We start from the raw sequence: 17,134 nt of genomic DNA, 5'->3' as shown, positions 1-17,134 counted from the left end.
GTTCTAACCAGGCCTGACCTTGCTTAATTTCTCAGATCAGATGGGATTTGGTAAATCCACTTCCTGCTCCCCTCCCAGTTCTGTTTTGACAGCAAAAATATATTTTAATTCAGCATGCTTCACCAAGTATCATCTGGTTCTGTTGACAAGATTATTACAATAATCTAAAACATAGATTGTAAATATTTTACTTACATGTTTTAATTCAGCTTTAAATTTAACTCAGGTTATTTTCTGAAGGAACACTGGGGCTACATAAACACCGTCCTAAAGGTACCTGACTACGCATGTCTACTCAGAGGTATGGCTTCTGAGGCTTACTGTCAAGTCAATGTAAAGAACTGCACGTTTATCTGAGATTAAGTCCTGCTGAATACAGGAGAACTTGCAAGACTTCACTATACATGAGTAAACATGTAAAGGAATCAGGAGCTAATGTAAGAAACTGAAAATAAAAATTGGATGTAAAAGTGAAAAATGAGGAGCCAGATCTAATTACTGGTCTCAACTAAAACAGACTCATTAAATGAGTGGAATTTTATATGTCACCATTCATATAAATCCCTTTGAGTCAGTGGGTCTATTCTAATTGGGACTAACAATTGGATTTAGCCCCAGTTTTTTTTAAAAAAAATCATTAAAAAAAAAGAATTTGCCCCGCTTTTATAATGCTTTTTGGCATACCATCTGATTATACTGATGACATTTTGGTGCTTTTCCATACTAAAAAGAATTCATATTCTTGGCTGTAGTTCCATAAGATGCAGAATGTTCCAGGAACAAAACACATGCAGCACATGCAAGTATAACATTTCCCTCAGAAGTACTGGATGCTCTATTTGGAAAATCAGGCCACCCATCCATCCCACTAAACGGTGATCAGCATACTGCAAAATGCAGTGGTCTCACAAAGCTTTTCCATTCTAGTGCTTAGCACCAGTCAAAATCTAGCCATTGTACTAGATCATCAGCCATGATATGTAAACCCAAGAATATTGAGGGCTAATTCTGATTCCACATTGCTTCATGGTGCAACTGGCCCAGTACTTTGGTACAATCACTTTAATTAAATTTCTTTGTTTCAAATACTTCTGTGTTGCTTTTTATGGCAAAGCTTTCACAAGAGGGCTCACATTTAAACTAAGCATAAAACAACAATGTTCCAGTACAGTTACAATTGTATAAAACAATGGTTTAAAACAATTTACAAGCCAGCAGCACTCTCCTGTATAATTAAATTTAAAATTTAAAAACCATTTAAATCCAGCACTACTCCCATCCATTAAAAAGTTAAATATCCAGCCCAGAATCTCAGCTAAAAGCAGCTTGAAACAAGGCTCATTTAAAAACTTTATACCAGTCAGACTCTTAGGAAGGAATTCTACTCAGATCTCTGACTGATAAAATGCATGCCATTATCTCAATTTGTGTGTGTGTGCCTCCAAGTCACCTGTCATCTTATGGTAACCCCATAAATTTCATAGGGTTTTCTTAGGCAAGGAATACTCAAGAGGACGTTTTGCCAGTTGCTTCATCTGAAACATAGCCTACAGTGTTTGTTGGTGGTCTTCCATCCAAGCACCAACCAGAGCTGACCCCAATTAGTTTCCAAGATCAGGTGGGATCTGATGCCTTTAGGGTATTTAGCTGCACATTATTTCAGATGACTATTTTTTGTTGTTAACCACCCTTGAGTCGATCTTGATCCATCATGGAGACCCCATGGATGAGAAATCACCAAGACTTCCTGTCCTCCATTGCTCTGCTTAGTTCCTGTAAATTCATACCCGTGACCTACTTCCCTCCAGCTTTCCTAGCATTATTGTTTTCCCGGCCCCCCCATGAGCCATGCCTTCTCATTATATGAGTATGACAGCCTCAATCTAGTCATCTTGGCTTCTAGGGGGATTCCTGGCTTGATCTGTTCGAGGACCCATTTGTTTGTCTTTTGGGCTGTCCATAGTAACCTCAGCACTCTTCTCCAGCACCACATATCAAATGAATTGATTTTCTTCCTATCCACTTTCTTAACTGTCCAGCTCTGACATCCATACATGGTAATAAGGAATACAATGGATTGTACAATTCTAACTTTTGCACTCAGTTGTATAGCCTTACATTTTAAGATCTTTTCTAGTTCTTTCATAGCTACCCTCCCCATTCTTATTCTTATGATTTCTTGACTTCAGTCCCTGCTCTGATTGATGTTTGATCCAAGGTATGAGAACTTTTTTTACTATTTCCATTTCCTCATAGTCCAGGATGAATTTGTGCAAATTCTCCATGGTCATTATTTTTGTTTTCTTTATGTTCAACAATAAGCCTGCCTTTGCACTTCCTTCCTTTATCTTCCTTAGTAGTTGCTCTAGGTCTGTATTGTTATAAATAATGACCACAGTAGATCTTAAACTAAAGCATGTGCCTTCAAGTTGCCTGTTAACTTATGACAACCCCATTAATTTCAGAGGTGGTCTGGTGCATTCAGGGTAAGATCTACACAGCTCTAAAGCTTATGAAGACATCAGAAGACATCAGAATTGTTAAATATTCCTATGTCTTGGCTCAGTTATTAATATGGTGACTGTGGTCAAGAAATCAGATCAAGACCAACATTTGGAAGGGGAGCTATGAAGCAACTAGGTAAGATCATCAGGTGTAAAAGATATATCATTGAATACTGAAGTGAGAATCATCCATGGTATTTCCAATTTATGTCTATGAAAACTGGACAAGAATGACTGCTGATAGGAAAAACATCGACTAATTTGCAATGAGGTGAGGAAGGAAAGTTTTACAGATACCATGGGCCACCAAAAATACAATTAAATAGCTCTTAAGAGCAAACCATTAGCAGCCAAAATGACTAAACTGAGACTATCATACTTTGAATATCTCATGATACAAAATTTATTAGAAGAGATTATTATACTAGATAAAGTTGAAAATGTTAGAAAAAGAGAAACACTATGTTAGAGGTGGGTTGATGCAATAAAGGAAACTATAGCACTCAGTTTGCAAGACCTGAGTGTGTCCGTTAATAACAAGGCATTGCTCGTTTTTAGGGTCAACATATGTCAAAACTGGCAAAAGCAAGTTACAAGTGCATTTTAACAACAACAAATGTAAGTGGAGCAAGGCTACAGAAGTTTCTGTCAGTGGACACCAGGCCATAATGGAGGAAATCCCTCCTTCCCTGACACTAACAAGTACAGTGAATGAGGAGAAAACCCACATATGTTCTCTCTGTAAATATTTTAGTCTCATGCAGTTAATGAGCTTAAAATATCTGGGGCCCCAGAGGAAGAGAGACTCTAATAAAATTTTAAGGAAGAGACAGGTTCATATGGGATCCAGGGGAACTTCACATACCTGTCCAAAGCCTTCATCTTAAAGTATATCTCAAAACAGTTTGAGAGCCAGTGAAGATGTTTCAACCACCCAATTCAACTCTGGCTGCCAAATTATCAAATAAAAGTATCAGCCAGAGTTGAAGTAAGTGGTTGAAACATCTTCCGTGGCTCTCAACATGTTTCAAGATACCTGTCTTTAGGGCTAGCTCCATTTACAGTGCATTACAGTAGTCGTACTCTAGATGTTGCCAGCTAATGGATTCATGAAATGAGGCTATCCTGGTCCAAGATGTCCACAGCTGACAAGCCAACCTTAGCAGGTAAAAGGTGGTTCATGACATGGATGGCTCTTTGGCCTACAAAGTAAACATCAGAAGTAATAATGTTTCCATGCTGTGAACATGATACTGAAAGGAATGTTAAGAACAGCCACAATGACCACTGAAACATGAGTTCATGCTGGCCTATATAGAACTTTATTCCTCCTACCTCATTTTATATTCATAACACCCTGAGAACAGATTAGATTGAGAGATGATATCTTACCCAAGGTCAATCTGCTTCATGGGTGAGTAAGAATTTGGATCTAGGTCTTTTTCATCTGATTTTTGTTTGTTAGTTGTTACTACCCTTGAGTTGATTTTGACTCCCTTTCAATCACTGCTCTGCTTAGCTCCTGTAAACACATACCATGTTCTCCTTAATAGAGTCGAACCATCAAGCATGTGGCCTTCCTCTTTTTCTACTTCTCTCCAGCTTTCCTAGCATTACTGGGTGGTTCTCTCTTCTCATGATGTGCCTGAAGTATGACAGTCTCAGTTTTGTCATCTTGACTTCCAGAGAGATCTCTGGCTTGGTCTGCTCTAGGACCCCATTGTTTGTCTTCTTGGCCATCCACCAGAGAGGCTTTCATTTCTGCTATTGTCAGTCCAACTGCCATCTGATGGCAGGGAAGGTGATGGGGTCCTCTTAGGTCCAAAGAATCTCTGCATGAATTTCTGGTGGCCTCTGCCCATAATACAGCTCTGGTCTTTACATTTCACACAATCTGTAATTGATTGCTGCTCTTGGATGCAAAATTAGTGTCTGCCTGTTTGGCTGACAGAAAGTGAGGTGGAAGGTCTGCTTTCATTTAAGGTTATTTAACTCTGCCCTCCTCTGTTAAGCATCCTGCTGCAGTGTTTCATGTTAATGATTACAGCTGTTTCTGTGAGACTCTAGCATGCCATTTCTTTGTTCAGCACTGCAGGGGTGCAGTGCTTCTTCCCAGCATAAAGCACAGATTCCTGCTGTTACTTCTAAGTCAGACCCTTCCCACAGCCAAAGTCAAGCCATGAAGATTTTTCTGCATTTAATATGGAGTCAACGAGGTCTCTAAGCAACTTTCTAACCTGATTTAGTATAATTCAGGAACAAACACATGCTGTCATTAACATGTTTCATTCTCCGCTTTGTGTTCTGGAAATAGCTTCTGCATAGGTGTGAAGAAAGAGCTTCTAAGTTCAAATGGTGCTGATCACAGACATTTTGCTGACAAAGGCAACAAACAGATTGGAGCCCCAACACTATTTAGTGCACAAAAAGGTGACCTGCCTGGACTGATGAGTGGAAGCTTACTTTCACTTTGGCAACAGGAATAGTGCCTAGTTTAAGGGATGCTAGGCAGGCTACATTGCTCTGTTCTCCAACACTTACCAGACACTTCCCTATAACTGTTGCCTGAGGCAACCAACTAACTTAAGTGGTAGGTAGGGCTGGCCCTGTTTCTGAACTCCTACACTGTGGCTGATGTCATCCCAGGGACTTAGCCAGCTTCAGCCAAAACACTGGTACATTAACAGCTTTTGGTATTGCTGAACAAAGCTCTTTCCTTTTTAGATCAAGAGGGGTGGGTGGGTGTCTCCATGTATGTAAGAGGAAAGGAGAGAGAGAGTCAACTGGCTAGCAATTCATGGGAGCTAGCTAGTCAAGAGACATGGATTGTAAGTGGGCTATGCAAAACAGAAGCCTATCTGGAGACAGAGGCAGAGCAGGGACGATTAAAATTGGGGTGGCGTAACTATATCCCACAGAATGCAAGTGGTCCCAGGCTCTTTTCTTGTGATCACCAAATCCCTCAAGGCCTCTTTCAAAGACCCAAGCCCCACCAAACTGAAATAAAAATTAGGTGTAAATAACAACTCCAAAACATCAACAACAAAAAAGCCTCCATACGCAACAGCTTTGCCTTAATCATGCCCTGTGACACCTGCCCCATTCTCCATTTTAAAAAAAACTAATAGCTGGCTAAACATATCAGAAATAAAAATCCAAATTGACTTCAACTTTGCAACCAACTGGAATCAACAGATTTGGCTTTCACTGTTCAGTATATCCATTAAGTAGAATGGAAATGGCAGACAAGAAATCAGAAAAAGACTGGGACTTGGAAAGGCAGCTATAAATTAGACAAAATCCTGAAATGTAAAGCTAGAATTGTCCATGCCATTGTACTTCCCATTTCTATGTATGGTTGTGAAAGCTGGATAGTTAAGAAAGTGGATACGAAGAAAATCAAGTCCTTTAAAATGTGGTGCTGGAGAAGAGTTCTGTGGCCTGCTAAAAAGACAAAAGAATGGATCATAGAGCAAATCGTACCTGAAATCTCCCTAGAAGCAATGACAATTAAACTGAGGTTGCTGTGCACTTTGGCCATATGAAAATAAAGGACTCACTAGAAAAGATGATAAGTAATAGTGCCACTGTATTCTGCTCTGGTCAGGCCCCACCTGGAATATTGTGTCCAGTTCTGGGCACCACAATTCAAAAAGGACATTGAGAAACTGGAGCGTGTCCAAAGGAGGGCAACTAAAATGGTGAAGGGTCTGGAAACCTTGCCCTATGAGGAACGACTCAGGGAGCTGGGGATGTTTAGCCTGGAGAAGAGAAGGTTAAGAGGTGATATGATAGCCCTGTTTAAATATTTGAAAAGATGTCATATTGAGGAGGGAGCAAGCTTGTTTTCTGCTGCTCCAGAGAACAGAACCCGGAACAATGGATGCAAGCTACAGGAAAAGAGATTCCACCTCAACATTAGGAAGAACTTCCTGACAGTAAGGGCTGTTCGACAGTGGAACAAACTCCCCCAGAGTGTAATGGAGTCTTCTTTGTTGGAGGTCTTTAAGCAGAGGCTAGATGGCCGTCTGCTGGGGATGCTTTGATTTGGATTTCCTGCATGGCAGGGGGTTGGACTGGATGGCCCGTGCGGTCTCTTCCAACTCTATGATTCTATGATTCTATGATTCTATAATGCTTGGTAACATGGAGTGCAAAAGGAAAAGAGGAAAACTGCACACAAGATGGATAGAGCCAATCAGGGAAGCCACAGTCCTCAGTCTGTAAGACCTGAGCAGGTCAATTTAGAGGGCTCTCATTCATAGGGCCACCATTGGTTGAAGTAACATGATGGCACTTAATGACAACTGTTCAATAGAGCTATACCAGAGGTGTGGAACATCTGGCCCTCCAGATATTTTTACCACCATGCCTTATTATGCTGGATGGGTTTGAATTGAGCTGTAGGCCAAATCATCTGGAAGAACTAAGTTTTCTCACACTAGACCTAAGTCCATTATTTAAAAATAAAATTCAGGTGCTCTGGCTTGACATTATTTAAGGTATTTTCCCTAAACCTGGTAATTCAGGACATGTTAGCTACTATTTATAAAATATTTGATGGGCAGATAAAGCAAAGCAAAACTTTATAGGACCAGTGACGCTACTTCTGATGTAAAAGGACTAATAAAACAAAATCTATTCTGCAACAGTTTACTCCCATGGTGAAAAAGACATCTACGACAGTCTTTAGTAAGTTCAAAGCCTAGCAAATAACAAAAATCAGAAATATCTTTGTGCAAACACTGCATGTGAATGAGTGTGGGGATGGAGAAGAAGAGTTGAAACTGTTTAATTCGCGTTTCTTTCTTTCATAGTAAGATGAAAGATCCATTTAAAAAGGATTAGTTCTGCACCAGCTAATGAAGAACAAAGCCATTTTCCAAGACAACCCACTTATATTTTAGGAACTGTTTAAACACCATTCTCAACTCCAGCATGTGATGTTATAAGGACAGATATTGGAAGTTTAGATAGTACCAATTAAAATAGTCTTGTTGAACTTCTCCAGAATTTGAAATCAGTTGAACTGCACCCATTTACAGAAGAGGATAATCCTTATCCATTATTCAGGTGTAAAGGAATTTTAAAATGAAGAAGAGCCAAAACTTGGTCCAGATTTTTCCAGCAAGATGAAACCTCTCCCCCACCTTGCGAAAAACAGGTTCTAAGCTATTGGGGAAGGAAGGTGAGATTGTTGCTTTATAAAGAAAGTTTGTGAGAAGAAGGAAAGCCATCTTCCACATCACTAGATATTAACAATTAGAATTGGAGCAACTTTTTAATTTCCAAACTACAGCTATTATGATCTCACCACCAGGCTTCCTTGAGGTCAATGGACAAGAGAAGTATTTTCCAAGAGAAGCTGAGAGACAAGAGGGTGCAGTGTGGAAAAACCTTGGAGGGTGATTATAGTTAGTCTATTTTGGACGCTCTTATAAACTGAAAGGGATTTTGGATCCCTAAGATCTTTGAGACTTGAGAAGGGGTCTGTCATTCCATTTCCAGGACTTATCTTTTGGGGATATGGCTGCCTAAATTATAGGCTTGGCTGGAAGAAAATATGCTGGATGAAGTAAATTCCGCTGCTTCCAACTTTAGCTTGCATTTTGATGTGAGAAGGCAGGACAACTGCAGTTTACACCTCTAAATGCCAACACTTCTTTTGCATCCCAAATGTATGCTTGTGAGATAGAAAGCTATCTGGCAACATATGTACATTCCAGGTGACTAAGGAAAGAGATATGTATATGGCTGTTTCTTGAGGAGAAAAGCAGGAGTGTATGCCTATATTACAAAGGCAAGTTTGTGAACAATATTTGTATGCAAGAGTAAATGAGTGTGAAGATAGTTTGTGTGTTTATTTATATGTGTCTAAATGAGAATGACGTAGGATGAGACTATATTTCTTGTTCTAAAACCCACAAACAAGCAGCTGTAGTAGATATCACAAAACTTCCTGCAAGTTATCATCCTAAAGATTAAGAGTAAGTTACTACTGTACAGTAATGGGACAGTCTCACAACCACCTCAAAGTATAGGCTTGCATTTTACTAATGAGAGTTAGAGAAGATGGGGAAAATAAAAATTGTAATGATAGGGTCTCCATAAACTAGAAACAACTTGAAGGCACACAACAACAACAACAACAACAACAACAACGGCACTGTTTGACACCCAGTGTCAAAGGCACCTCTCCAAGTCTGGAAGAAATGGGCATATTCTGAGTCTCAACTGAGAATTTTTTTCTCTCAGATTATGATACACATGTATAAACATTCTCATGCATATACACACAGATGTACTTCTGTGTACATACATGTATGTGCAAATAAAAGGAAAGGGGTCACCTTTATGTTGTGGTGCATTACATCAGTGCTCAACCCAGAATATCTTGCTGAGATGTTCTGTTTTTCTGTTTATATTAGCTGTTTTTCTTTTTAAATGTCATGTTTTTAACTTTCCTTCATTCTATTTATCACTTAATTATACTTCTAACTTTTGTATGATGTAGTTGTTGCTTTTAAAGCTTGACCTGTTTTAGGTTTTGTAAGCCACCTTGAATCTCAGACTGGGGGAAAAGTAGGCTATAAATGCTGTAATGACAACAAGAACCCAGGACACTTGTGCCTAAGCAGTGTTGGTTAGTCCCAACTACAAGAAACCCACTGAAACAGTTTTGAATGGTGAGCCAACACATGAGTAAATCCCATAGTCTACAGATTTAGAGGCAGTACAAACCGGGCTTTGTGCCGGCCTGACTGTGTACTAGGGCTGAACTAAGGCAGAGCATTCACATGCTCCGAGCCTTAATTCTGCCAACCCGCTATCATCATAGCACATTGGGAGCACCATGATGATGTCCCTAGGGCACAGCACCCAGACTGCGCTATGTCATCATGGTGCACAAGTGTGTCAATAGCATCCCTTTGGGGACATAAAAAGAAATTGCCCAGAAGCCAGTTCTTTTTGGTCCCTCGGAGGCCATGGCATCTTTTTGCTGTGGCCTCCTTCTGGGGCAAAAATGGGTGGCTGCCTGTCTGCACAGTCCCTTTGTCTACTTTGGAGGAAAAGCAAGATTCAGGTTCTGCAGCTTTTTCCAAGCACATATAGATGAGTTCAAACAGGAAGGTAAAAATAGCCAGTTCTGATTGGGCTCTCCTAAAACTGTCAGATCTAGAATTGAGTGGGTAGAAGAGGAAAATAAATGTCTATAGCATCCAAAGAGGCCCTCAGAAGGCCACAGTATTGTGGCAGCTTGTTCTAATGCTGCCATAGAGGACCAACTGTCGGTCACTTGCTGACAGACAACTGTGTCCTATGGTGATGACGGACTGGAGTTTGGGTGCTGGAATAACATCATGAGGGTGTGTATGGGAAGCAAAGAATCACCCATCTGCATGCTGAAAGGTGCACAAAAAGACATCCCCTGTCCCCTATGTCAGTCAGGGAAAGTGAGGAGAAAGGGTCATATGAGGAGAAGCAAAGGAAGATGCCAAAGATGGGCAAGGTGGTCACAAGGAGGGTGGGGAGATGGTAGGAACTCCTTTCAGCAGCCTTTGTGAGGGGAAACAGAAGGGTGAAGCAACTACTGTAGGTCAAGAGAACCAAGTAGGCAAAAAAAGCCTGGGGCAGGATTTGGGGGGAGGAGGGGGGGAATAAGAGGAGGCCACAAACCCAGCTGTTCCCAAAGAACTGGCAGGGATGAAACTCACTGGACAAGTCATATGCTCTCAGCCTCAGAGGATGACCATGGCAAAAAAACCACAACCCTCTGAAGCAACTTGCCAATAAAATCCCAGGATAGGTTCACCTGAGGACTGCCATAGGGTTGCCATATTCCAGTCCCTCATATTCGGGCATCCAATTGGCATATTATGCCAGTTATTATAATTATGCATATTATTATACAGATTCAGCACATTCATCATTGCACTTTTTCTACCATTATGTTATAATGAAGGAGAAATCCTAGATTAACTGCTTTAACAGGCCCAGCCGGTGGGGACATTTTTTTTTGTCCCTTCAGGATTTTCCAGGTTTTTCGGGACAAATGGCAACCCTAGTCAGAAAGGACCTGAAGGCACACAACACACCACACACACAATAATAACAAACCACTGCCTCCTTTCTCCCTCTGCCCCATGCCTGGCACCTATCAATGCTCAACTATACCAATCCTCAACCCAGAACATCTTGCTGAGATGGAAATATCCTTTCCTAATGAGTTGTCCTGTTTATATGAGTTCTTTTCCTTCTTAATTGCCTTTTTTTTTAGCTTTCTTTCATTCTATTGATCACTTAATTATATTTCGAACTTTTGTATGATGTGATTATTGTTTTTAAAGCTATACCTGTTTTAGGTTTTGTAAGCCACCTTGAATCCCAGACTGGGAGAAAGCAGGTCATGGTGGTCCCACCACATTTGCTGGGATTAAGGGTGAAGGACCCCTGTGAATGTGGAAAAAGCAAAAAACAAAAACAAAAACAAAAAACACAACAACAACAACAACAACCTCACATCTTTACTTTTACCTGAGAGAACACCTCTCTCAAAATCTCCAGGTCCATCAATGGAACTCTATAGCCAACATCTACCAGAAGTTGCTTGTAGAATCATGCTGGAGGACCTACAAAGGTGTAGAGAAGTCATTTCTCTAGGACAGTGGTCCCCAAACTGTGCTCTTTAAGGGATTTTGGACTTCAGCTCCCAGAATTCCAGACTATTGGCCAACATGGCTGAATGCTTCTGATAGTTGAAGTCCAAAATCTCTTAAAGGGCAAAGTTTGGGGGCCACTGCTCTAGGAACGTCTAGGTTCTCCAGCACAATTGTATGGTCAACGTCTGGCAGATGTTGACCGTAGAATCATGCTGGAGGGCCTACAAAGGCCTACAAAGAGAAGTGGTTTCTCTAGGACCTTCTAGGTTCTCCAGCACAACTGTATGGTCAACGTCTGGCAGAGTTATGCTAGAGGACCTAGAGATTCCAAGAGAGAAGATATAAATCAAATCTGCAAATCATCAATTCCACAAATGTCAAAGCTGCCAAGGTGGCGAGACCACCGTATAGCTATTGGAATGACAACAGGAACCCCAGAGGATCCTTGGGCCTCAACAGTGTGGGTAAGTCCCATTTACAAGGAACCCATGGTCTGACTGGGGAGGGCCACTCACCCTGGCTGCCCTGGAGGAATAGGGGTCTTCGAAGAGGGCCCACATCCTGGGCTGCCAATGGCGGGCACAGCCTCCTCCGCTTCCACCTCCGGGGCCCCGTTCCTCGAAGCCCAGGCGCTGGAGGGTTCTCTCCGGGACCCCTTCCTCTTCCTCCTGGGCCCCTTCCTCCTCCTCCTCCTCCTCGCTGCCCCCCCGGGTCCCGCTTTCCGGGTTCTCGAAGCTGTCGAGGGCCTCCTCAGCGTCACGGTGCTGGCGGTAGGTCATCCAGCAGCAGGGCTCCACGTCGGTCTCGTCGATGCCCCAATAGGTGAGCTCCTCCTCAAAGAGGGGCCCGCAGACGTCAGCTGGGCAGTGGAGCTTCCCTGTCCGGTAGTAGTTGAGGACGTAGGCGAAGATGCCCGGGTGGCGGTCGAAGAAGAACTCCCGACGCTGGGCGTCGAAGTGGCCCTCCTGGCCCTGCTGGCCCTGGCACGAGGGGGCCTCCTCCGGCTCGGCCAGCCAGGCCAGGCGGGTGCCCGGCAGGGTCCGGAGGGTGCTCTTGTAGGTCTCATGGCGGGTCCCTCCGACGTTGAGGGTGATCTTCTCCGGTGGGGCTTCCTCCTCCTCGCCAGGGGCCAGCGCTTCCTTCAGGCATGCCTTTGACGGGGGCTTCTTCCCGGATTTGCGCCCGCGGTAAGAGGAAACGCACACTGAGCTCAGCATAGAGCAGCTGCAGCACTGAGGGACCTGGCCCCAGGGCCCTCCTGCAGGGAAGGAAAGAGGAAGGGGAAGGGGAAGTGGAAAGGAGGAAGAAGAGGAGGAAAGGAGGAGGAGGAGGAAAAGGAGGAGGAAGGGAAAGTAAAAAAGCAGGAAAGGAGGAGGAAAGAGAAGGAAGATGAGGAAAGGAAGAAAGGAGGAGGAAGAGGAAAGGAGGAAGAAGGGGAATGGAGGAAAAAAGGAGAAAAGAGAAGGAGGTGGAAGAAGAGGAAGAGGAAAAGAGGGAGGAAGAGAAAGAGGCAAGGGGAAGAAGAAGAGGAAAAGGAGGTGGAGGAGGAAAAGGAGGAAGAAGAAGAGGAGGAATGGAGGAAAAGAGGAGAAGGTCAAGGAGGAAGAAGAGGAGGAAAGGTGGAGGAAAGAGAAGGAGGAAAAAGAGGATGAAGGAGAGAAATGCAGGAAAGTAGGAGGAAGAAGTGGAACAAGGGGAGGAAAGGAGGAGGAAAGGAGGAAGAAGAAAAGGAGGAAGGGGACAGGAAGAGGAAAAGGAAAGGACGAGAAGGAAGACGATGGAAGGGTGAAAGAGGAGGGGGAAAGGAATGAAGAGAGAAGGAGGAAGAAAAGGAGGAGGAGGAAGAGAGGGGAAGAGGAGCGGAAGAGGGAAAGTGAAAAGGAGGAACGGAGGCCGGAACTGGGGGAAACGAGGGGAAGAGGCAAGGGAGGAGGCGAAAGAGAGGAGATAGAAGGGGCCAGGCGTGCCTCCTCCTCCGTCGGGCCAGGGGTCCGTGGCGCTGGGAGAACGCCTCTTCCCCGGGCGGCCAAGGCAAGGGTCCTTCCTCCGCAAAAGTGCCTGGCGCCCTTCAAGGGCCGGCCCTGTCTCTGGGGCTGGCGAGGGAGCGGCGGTCTGCTGCTGGGTCTCCTCGGGGGCTGCTCTGGGCCCAGGGCTCCGGGAGAGAGAGAGAGAGGAGCAGCTCACAGCCCTCCGGGGGCCCAGGGGCAAGGAGGAGCAGCTCCTTCGGAAGGGGAGGGAGCACCCGTCCGGGGAAAGGAGGACGCCCGGCTCTCTCTCTCTCTCGCTCTCGCTCTCTGCCCCAAAGGAGCCGCCAAGCGGTCTTTCAACTTTGGGGAGAGTTTCTGAGGGGCTCCTTGAGTCCCAGAAGGAGCAGCAGCAGCAGCAGCAGCAGGAGGAGCTCCCTCCTCCTCCTCCTCCTCCTCCTCCTCAGGAAAAGGAAAGGAGGGTCCGAAGCAGAGGCCTCGCGGGCTCCCACTTCCGAAGGGGCTCTCGCCGCCGGTTTCCTTCCCGAGGGAGGCGCTGCCCAAGAAGGGTGCCCCCTCCTCCCTCCCTCCCTCCCTCTCTGGCGATCCGGATCCCGGGGAGAGCGGACTCTCGGCCAAGCCGCTTGGGCTCCTTGGACCGGGCGCCGTCTCCCGCAAGAGCCCCGCCTGAGGCTCGCGGACTCCAGCCCCAAAGAGGCGCCTCGGTTCCCCCCCCGAAGAGAGCCGGAGGAGCGGAGCCGGATCCTTGCCAGAAGACGCGGGGAAAGGAGGCGGAGAGGGCAGGGAAGCGAGCCCCCTGCGTCCAGACTGCGGCTGTGATCCGGGTTGACACCCCTTGGACTGCCAGGGCTCCAGGCGAGGGCATTCTGGGAAGGGCCATTTAGCGGGTGGGTGGGAGGGGATATATTATATACGTGTGTGTCTGTGTCTGTGAGTGTATTATTGCAAGGTGCAAGCTTATGATCTTCAGAATCACCTTACATGACTGTTGTGTGTGTGTATTACATGTGTGTGTGTGTTCATATATATGTGTGTGTGTGTGTGTGTGTGTGTGTGTGCATATATATAAACGATATTAAACATTTATGTAACTGAACACTTAATGCAAAAGGGGAGGTATTAAAACCAATGACAGTACTTCCCCAGAAGGAAACAGGAGAGTACAAAAGACACACAAGGCTCCATTCCAATCTATGGTGCATTTAACAACCTACATCCACCATCGGCATCATTTTACAGCGCTACTGACGGATCCACCTTCTCTCTCTCTCTCTCTCTCTCTTTCTTCCCATTCCTCAACCCACCACCTTTCTTACTCTTTCTCCCTTTCTCTCCTTTCCCTCTTCTTCTCCATCCTTCCTTTCCAACCATGCCTCCTTACTCACTTCGGCTGCTCCGCTCTGGGGCCACAAGCAGCTCCACTGCCCAGAATTCCAGAGCCTGGAGACAGGGCAGTTCAAGTGGGATCAAACAGGATGATAGAATCATAGAGCTGGAAGAGACCGCAAGGGCCCTGATCCAGTCCAACCCCATTCTGCCATGCAGGAAATCTCAATCAGAGCATCCCCATTGACAGATGGCCATCCAGTCTCTGTTTGAAGACCTCTAAGGAAGGAGAATGGTGGAGTGGCCACTGGGGCAGAGAGGAGGGCGATCAGGGTGGGCCAGCGCATTTCTCCTTCAGAGAAAGAGTTGGATGAGACCCCAAGGGCCATCCAGTCCAACCCCATTTGGCCATGCATCCCTATAAATGGCCATCCAGACTTTCTTTTAAAACCTCCAAAGAAGGAGGCACTCTCAAGTAGTTCTTACCATCAGGAAGTCCTTCCCAGTGTTTAAGTGGAATCTCTTTTCCTGCAGCTTGACACCATTGCTTCAGGTCCTAGTCTCTGGAGCAGCAAAAAGAAGCTTGCTCCATCCTCAATAAGGCATCCCTTCATATATTTAAACATTGCTCTCACGTCACCCTTTAACCTTCTCTTCTCCAGGCTAGACATATTCTCCTTCCTAAGCTGATCCTCATAAGGCATGGTTTCCAGCCCATTTCCCCATTTTGGCTGCCCTTCTCTGGGCCTGTTCCAGCTTGTCGATCTCCCTCATGATGACTTATGGAGCTCAGAACTGTGACTAGATTTCCAGGCAGTACAAAAGAAGAATGGTGGGTAATGCTGTTCTCTTCTCACTTTCTTCCCCTCTTCCTCCCTGCTCAGCAGATGGTGAAGCATGGTGTCCTGTTTAAAGATGGCAGTTGCCCAGCTGAGGGAACCTACAGTCCATGAGAAAAGTGACAGTGAAGAAAACAAGCCAGTCTGTGGTGACATACTGAGTGTCAGCGAAAGCAGGAATGCAGTCAAGGCAGCGCAAGATCTAATGGTGACACGTCAGGCCCAGTGCCAGTCAGAAAGTCCCTGAGAGACAGAGTGATCCAAGGTATGTACCAAAGTCCAGAAATTTAGCATGAGAAATATAGAAAAGGCGGTATTGGAACTGTTGCCTGAAGCAAAGGAATGACTTTGACTATGCTAGTATATATGGTGTCTTTTAATGTTGTAAGCCGCCCTGACTCCCAATCTTGGGAGAAGGGCAGGATATAACAACAACAACAACAACAATGGCTGTAAATCAGCATAGCTGGCCCAATTAACTCAGTATTTTTGTTTTGAGGCAGATCAGGAGGTTTCTTGTTCCTTTGCAGCTGCCATTTCAATCTATGATTTTCCACAGGATAAAGTGGCTCTGTGTTTACTTTGTGATCTTCAGGAGTTGTATGGGATGTTCCAGGTTCTGCTTCTGGCAGTTCCAGAGCAGGACTGCCAGCTTCCTTTGGGGCGTGTTGGCTCTCCTCTTCCTCGTCCGAGGAGGCCTTCTCCAAGTAAGACATAACACTGATGGCTTCCATATCAGTGAGCTGAGGAATCCAAGTAAAGTTGATCCTCCACATTTGCTGCTTTGACTTTTTGTGGATTTGATTATCCATGGATTTGCTTAATATGTCCTTGCTGGGAATCTTTAGGTTCTCCAGAGAGACTGCCAGAAGTTGAATATAGAATCACATTGGTGGACCTAGAGATTTCTTGAGAAAAAAACACTTCTCTAGGCATTTCTAAGTCCTCTAGTGCAATCCTGTGGTCTCCTTCTGTTGGATATTGGCCATAGAGTTGCACTGGAGGATATAGGAGTTTATCAGACAAGGGAAATTGGAAGCATAATCCAATCGCAATCCGAACACAATTATGGGGTTTAACGTTATTGCGTGATAAACTACTGCACGCAATTTCGGGCAATGGAAAGTCAGTCCGAATGCAATCATAGGGTTTCATGTTATTGCGTGATAGACTACCACATGCAATTTCAGGCAATGGCAAGCTATTTTTGGGCAATGGGAAGTCAGTTCGAATTCACAAACATTCGCTGAACTAGCGAATTCACGTGAATGCTTTCTGGCCCCACTTTCTTTTCATTCGAAATTAAGAGAAATTCCTCCCGTGTGATAAACTCCAGAGAGAGGTGTACTTGCAGGTTAATTTTTTTTAAATTTGCATTTTTTTCTCTTTCACCGGGGTCCTATGCCCCTAACCTCAGTGAATGTGGAGGGCCCACTATATTAGTTTGAACTTTAAGGGTGCTATCCGAGGTGCTGAACCTTATCCTCAAAATATGATGAGCATTTTGGATAGCTTCTTCAAAGCTTGGCTTAAAACCCAGAACAGCCAGTTTTCTGCTGTTGTGGGGCTCAACCACTAGCACACAAATCACTCTTAAAAAGGACCTGGACTGATTGCTTGCAGAAGGTTTGTGACGTTAAACTAGAAGGCTCCAAGTTGTTCCCTCACCAAAAAAAAAAACAAAACACCCTATGTATGTTCAGCCTAAAAGGATAGAGGAAAATACAAAACATCTTAATTTTTTAAAAATATTTATTTATTTACTGTATGTCCTGCTCTTGTCGCAATATGGGATCCCAAATAATGTGAGAATAGCAGAC

The 17,134-nt window shown here is 44.5% G+C and overlaps 1 protein-coding gene and 1 long non-coding RNA gene across 5 annotated transcripts in view; one reads left to right on the top strand and one right to left on the bottom strand.

Moving 5' to 3' along the window:
• Positions 1–12,503, bottom strand: part of KCNC4 (potassium voltage-gated channel subfamily C member 4) — a 50,394-nt gene extending 37,891 nt beyond the window's left edge. For all 3 annotated transcript variants that reach the window (XM_042465394.1, XM_042465395.1, XM_042465396.1), the window contains exon 1: positions 11,680–12,503. In XM_042465394.1, coding sequence (XP_042321328.1) covers positions 11,680–12,381 — 702 coding nt within the window. In that variant the 5' untranslated portion in view covers positions 12,382–12,503. The remainder of the gene's footprint in view (positions 1–11,679) is intronic.
• A 1,074-nt stretch (positions 12,504–13,577) lies between these two features.
• LOC121928585 overlaps positions 13,578–17,134 on the top strand; it is a 17,357-nt gene continuing 13,800 nt past the window's right edge. The window contains exons 1-2 of one of the 2 annotated variants that reach the window (XR_006103526.1): positions 13,578–14,036; positions 15,363–15,579. This is a non-coding gene — a long non-coding RNA (uncharacterized LOC121928585). Of the gene's footprint in view, positions 14,037–15,111; positions 15,580–17,134 lie in introns of those variants that run through there. The other variant, XR_006103525.1, reaches the window with a different exon arrangement.

This window comes from Sceloporus undulatus, chromosome 4 (assembly GCF_019175285.1).
Source record: "Sceloporus undulatus isolate JIND9_A2432 ecotype Alabama chromosome 4, SceUnd_v1.1, whole genome shotgun sequence".
NCBI lineage: Eukaryota > Metazoa > Chordata > Lepidosauria > Squamata > Phrynosomatidae > Sceloporus > Sceloporus undulatus.
This window is presented reverse-complemented; position numbering and strand designations above follow the sequence as displayed.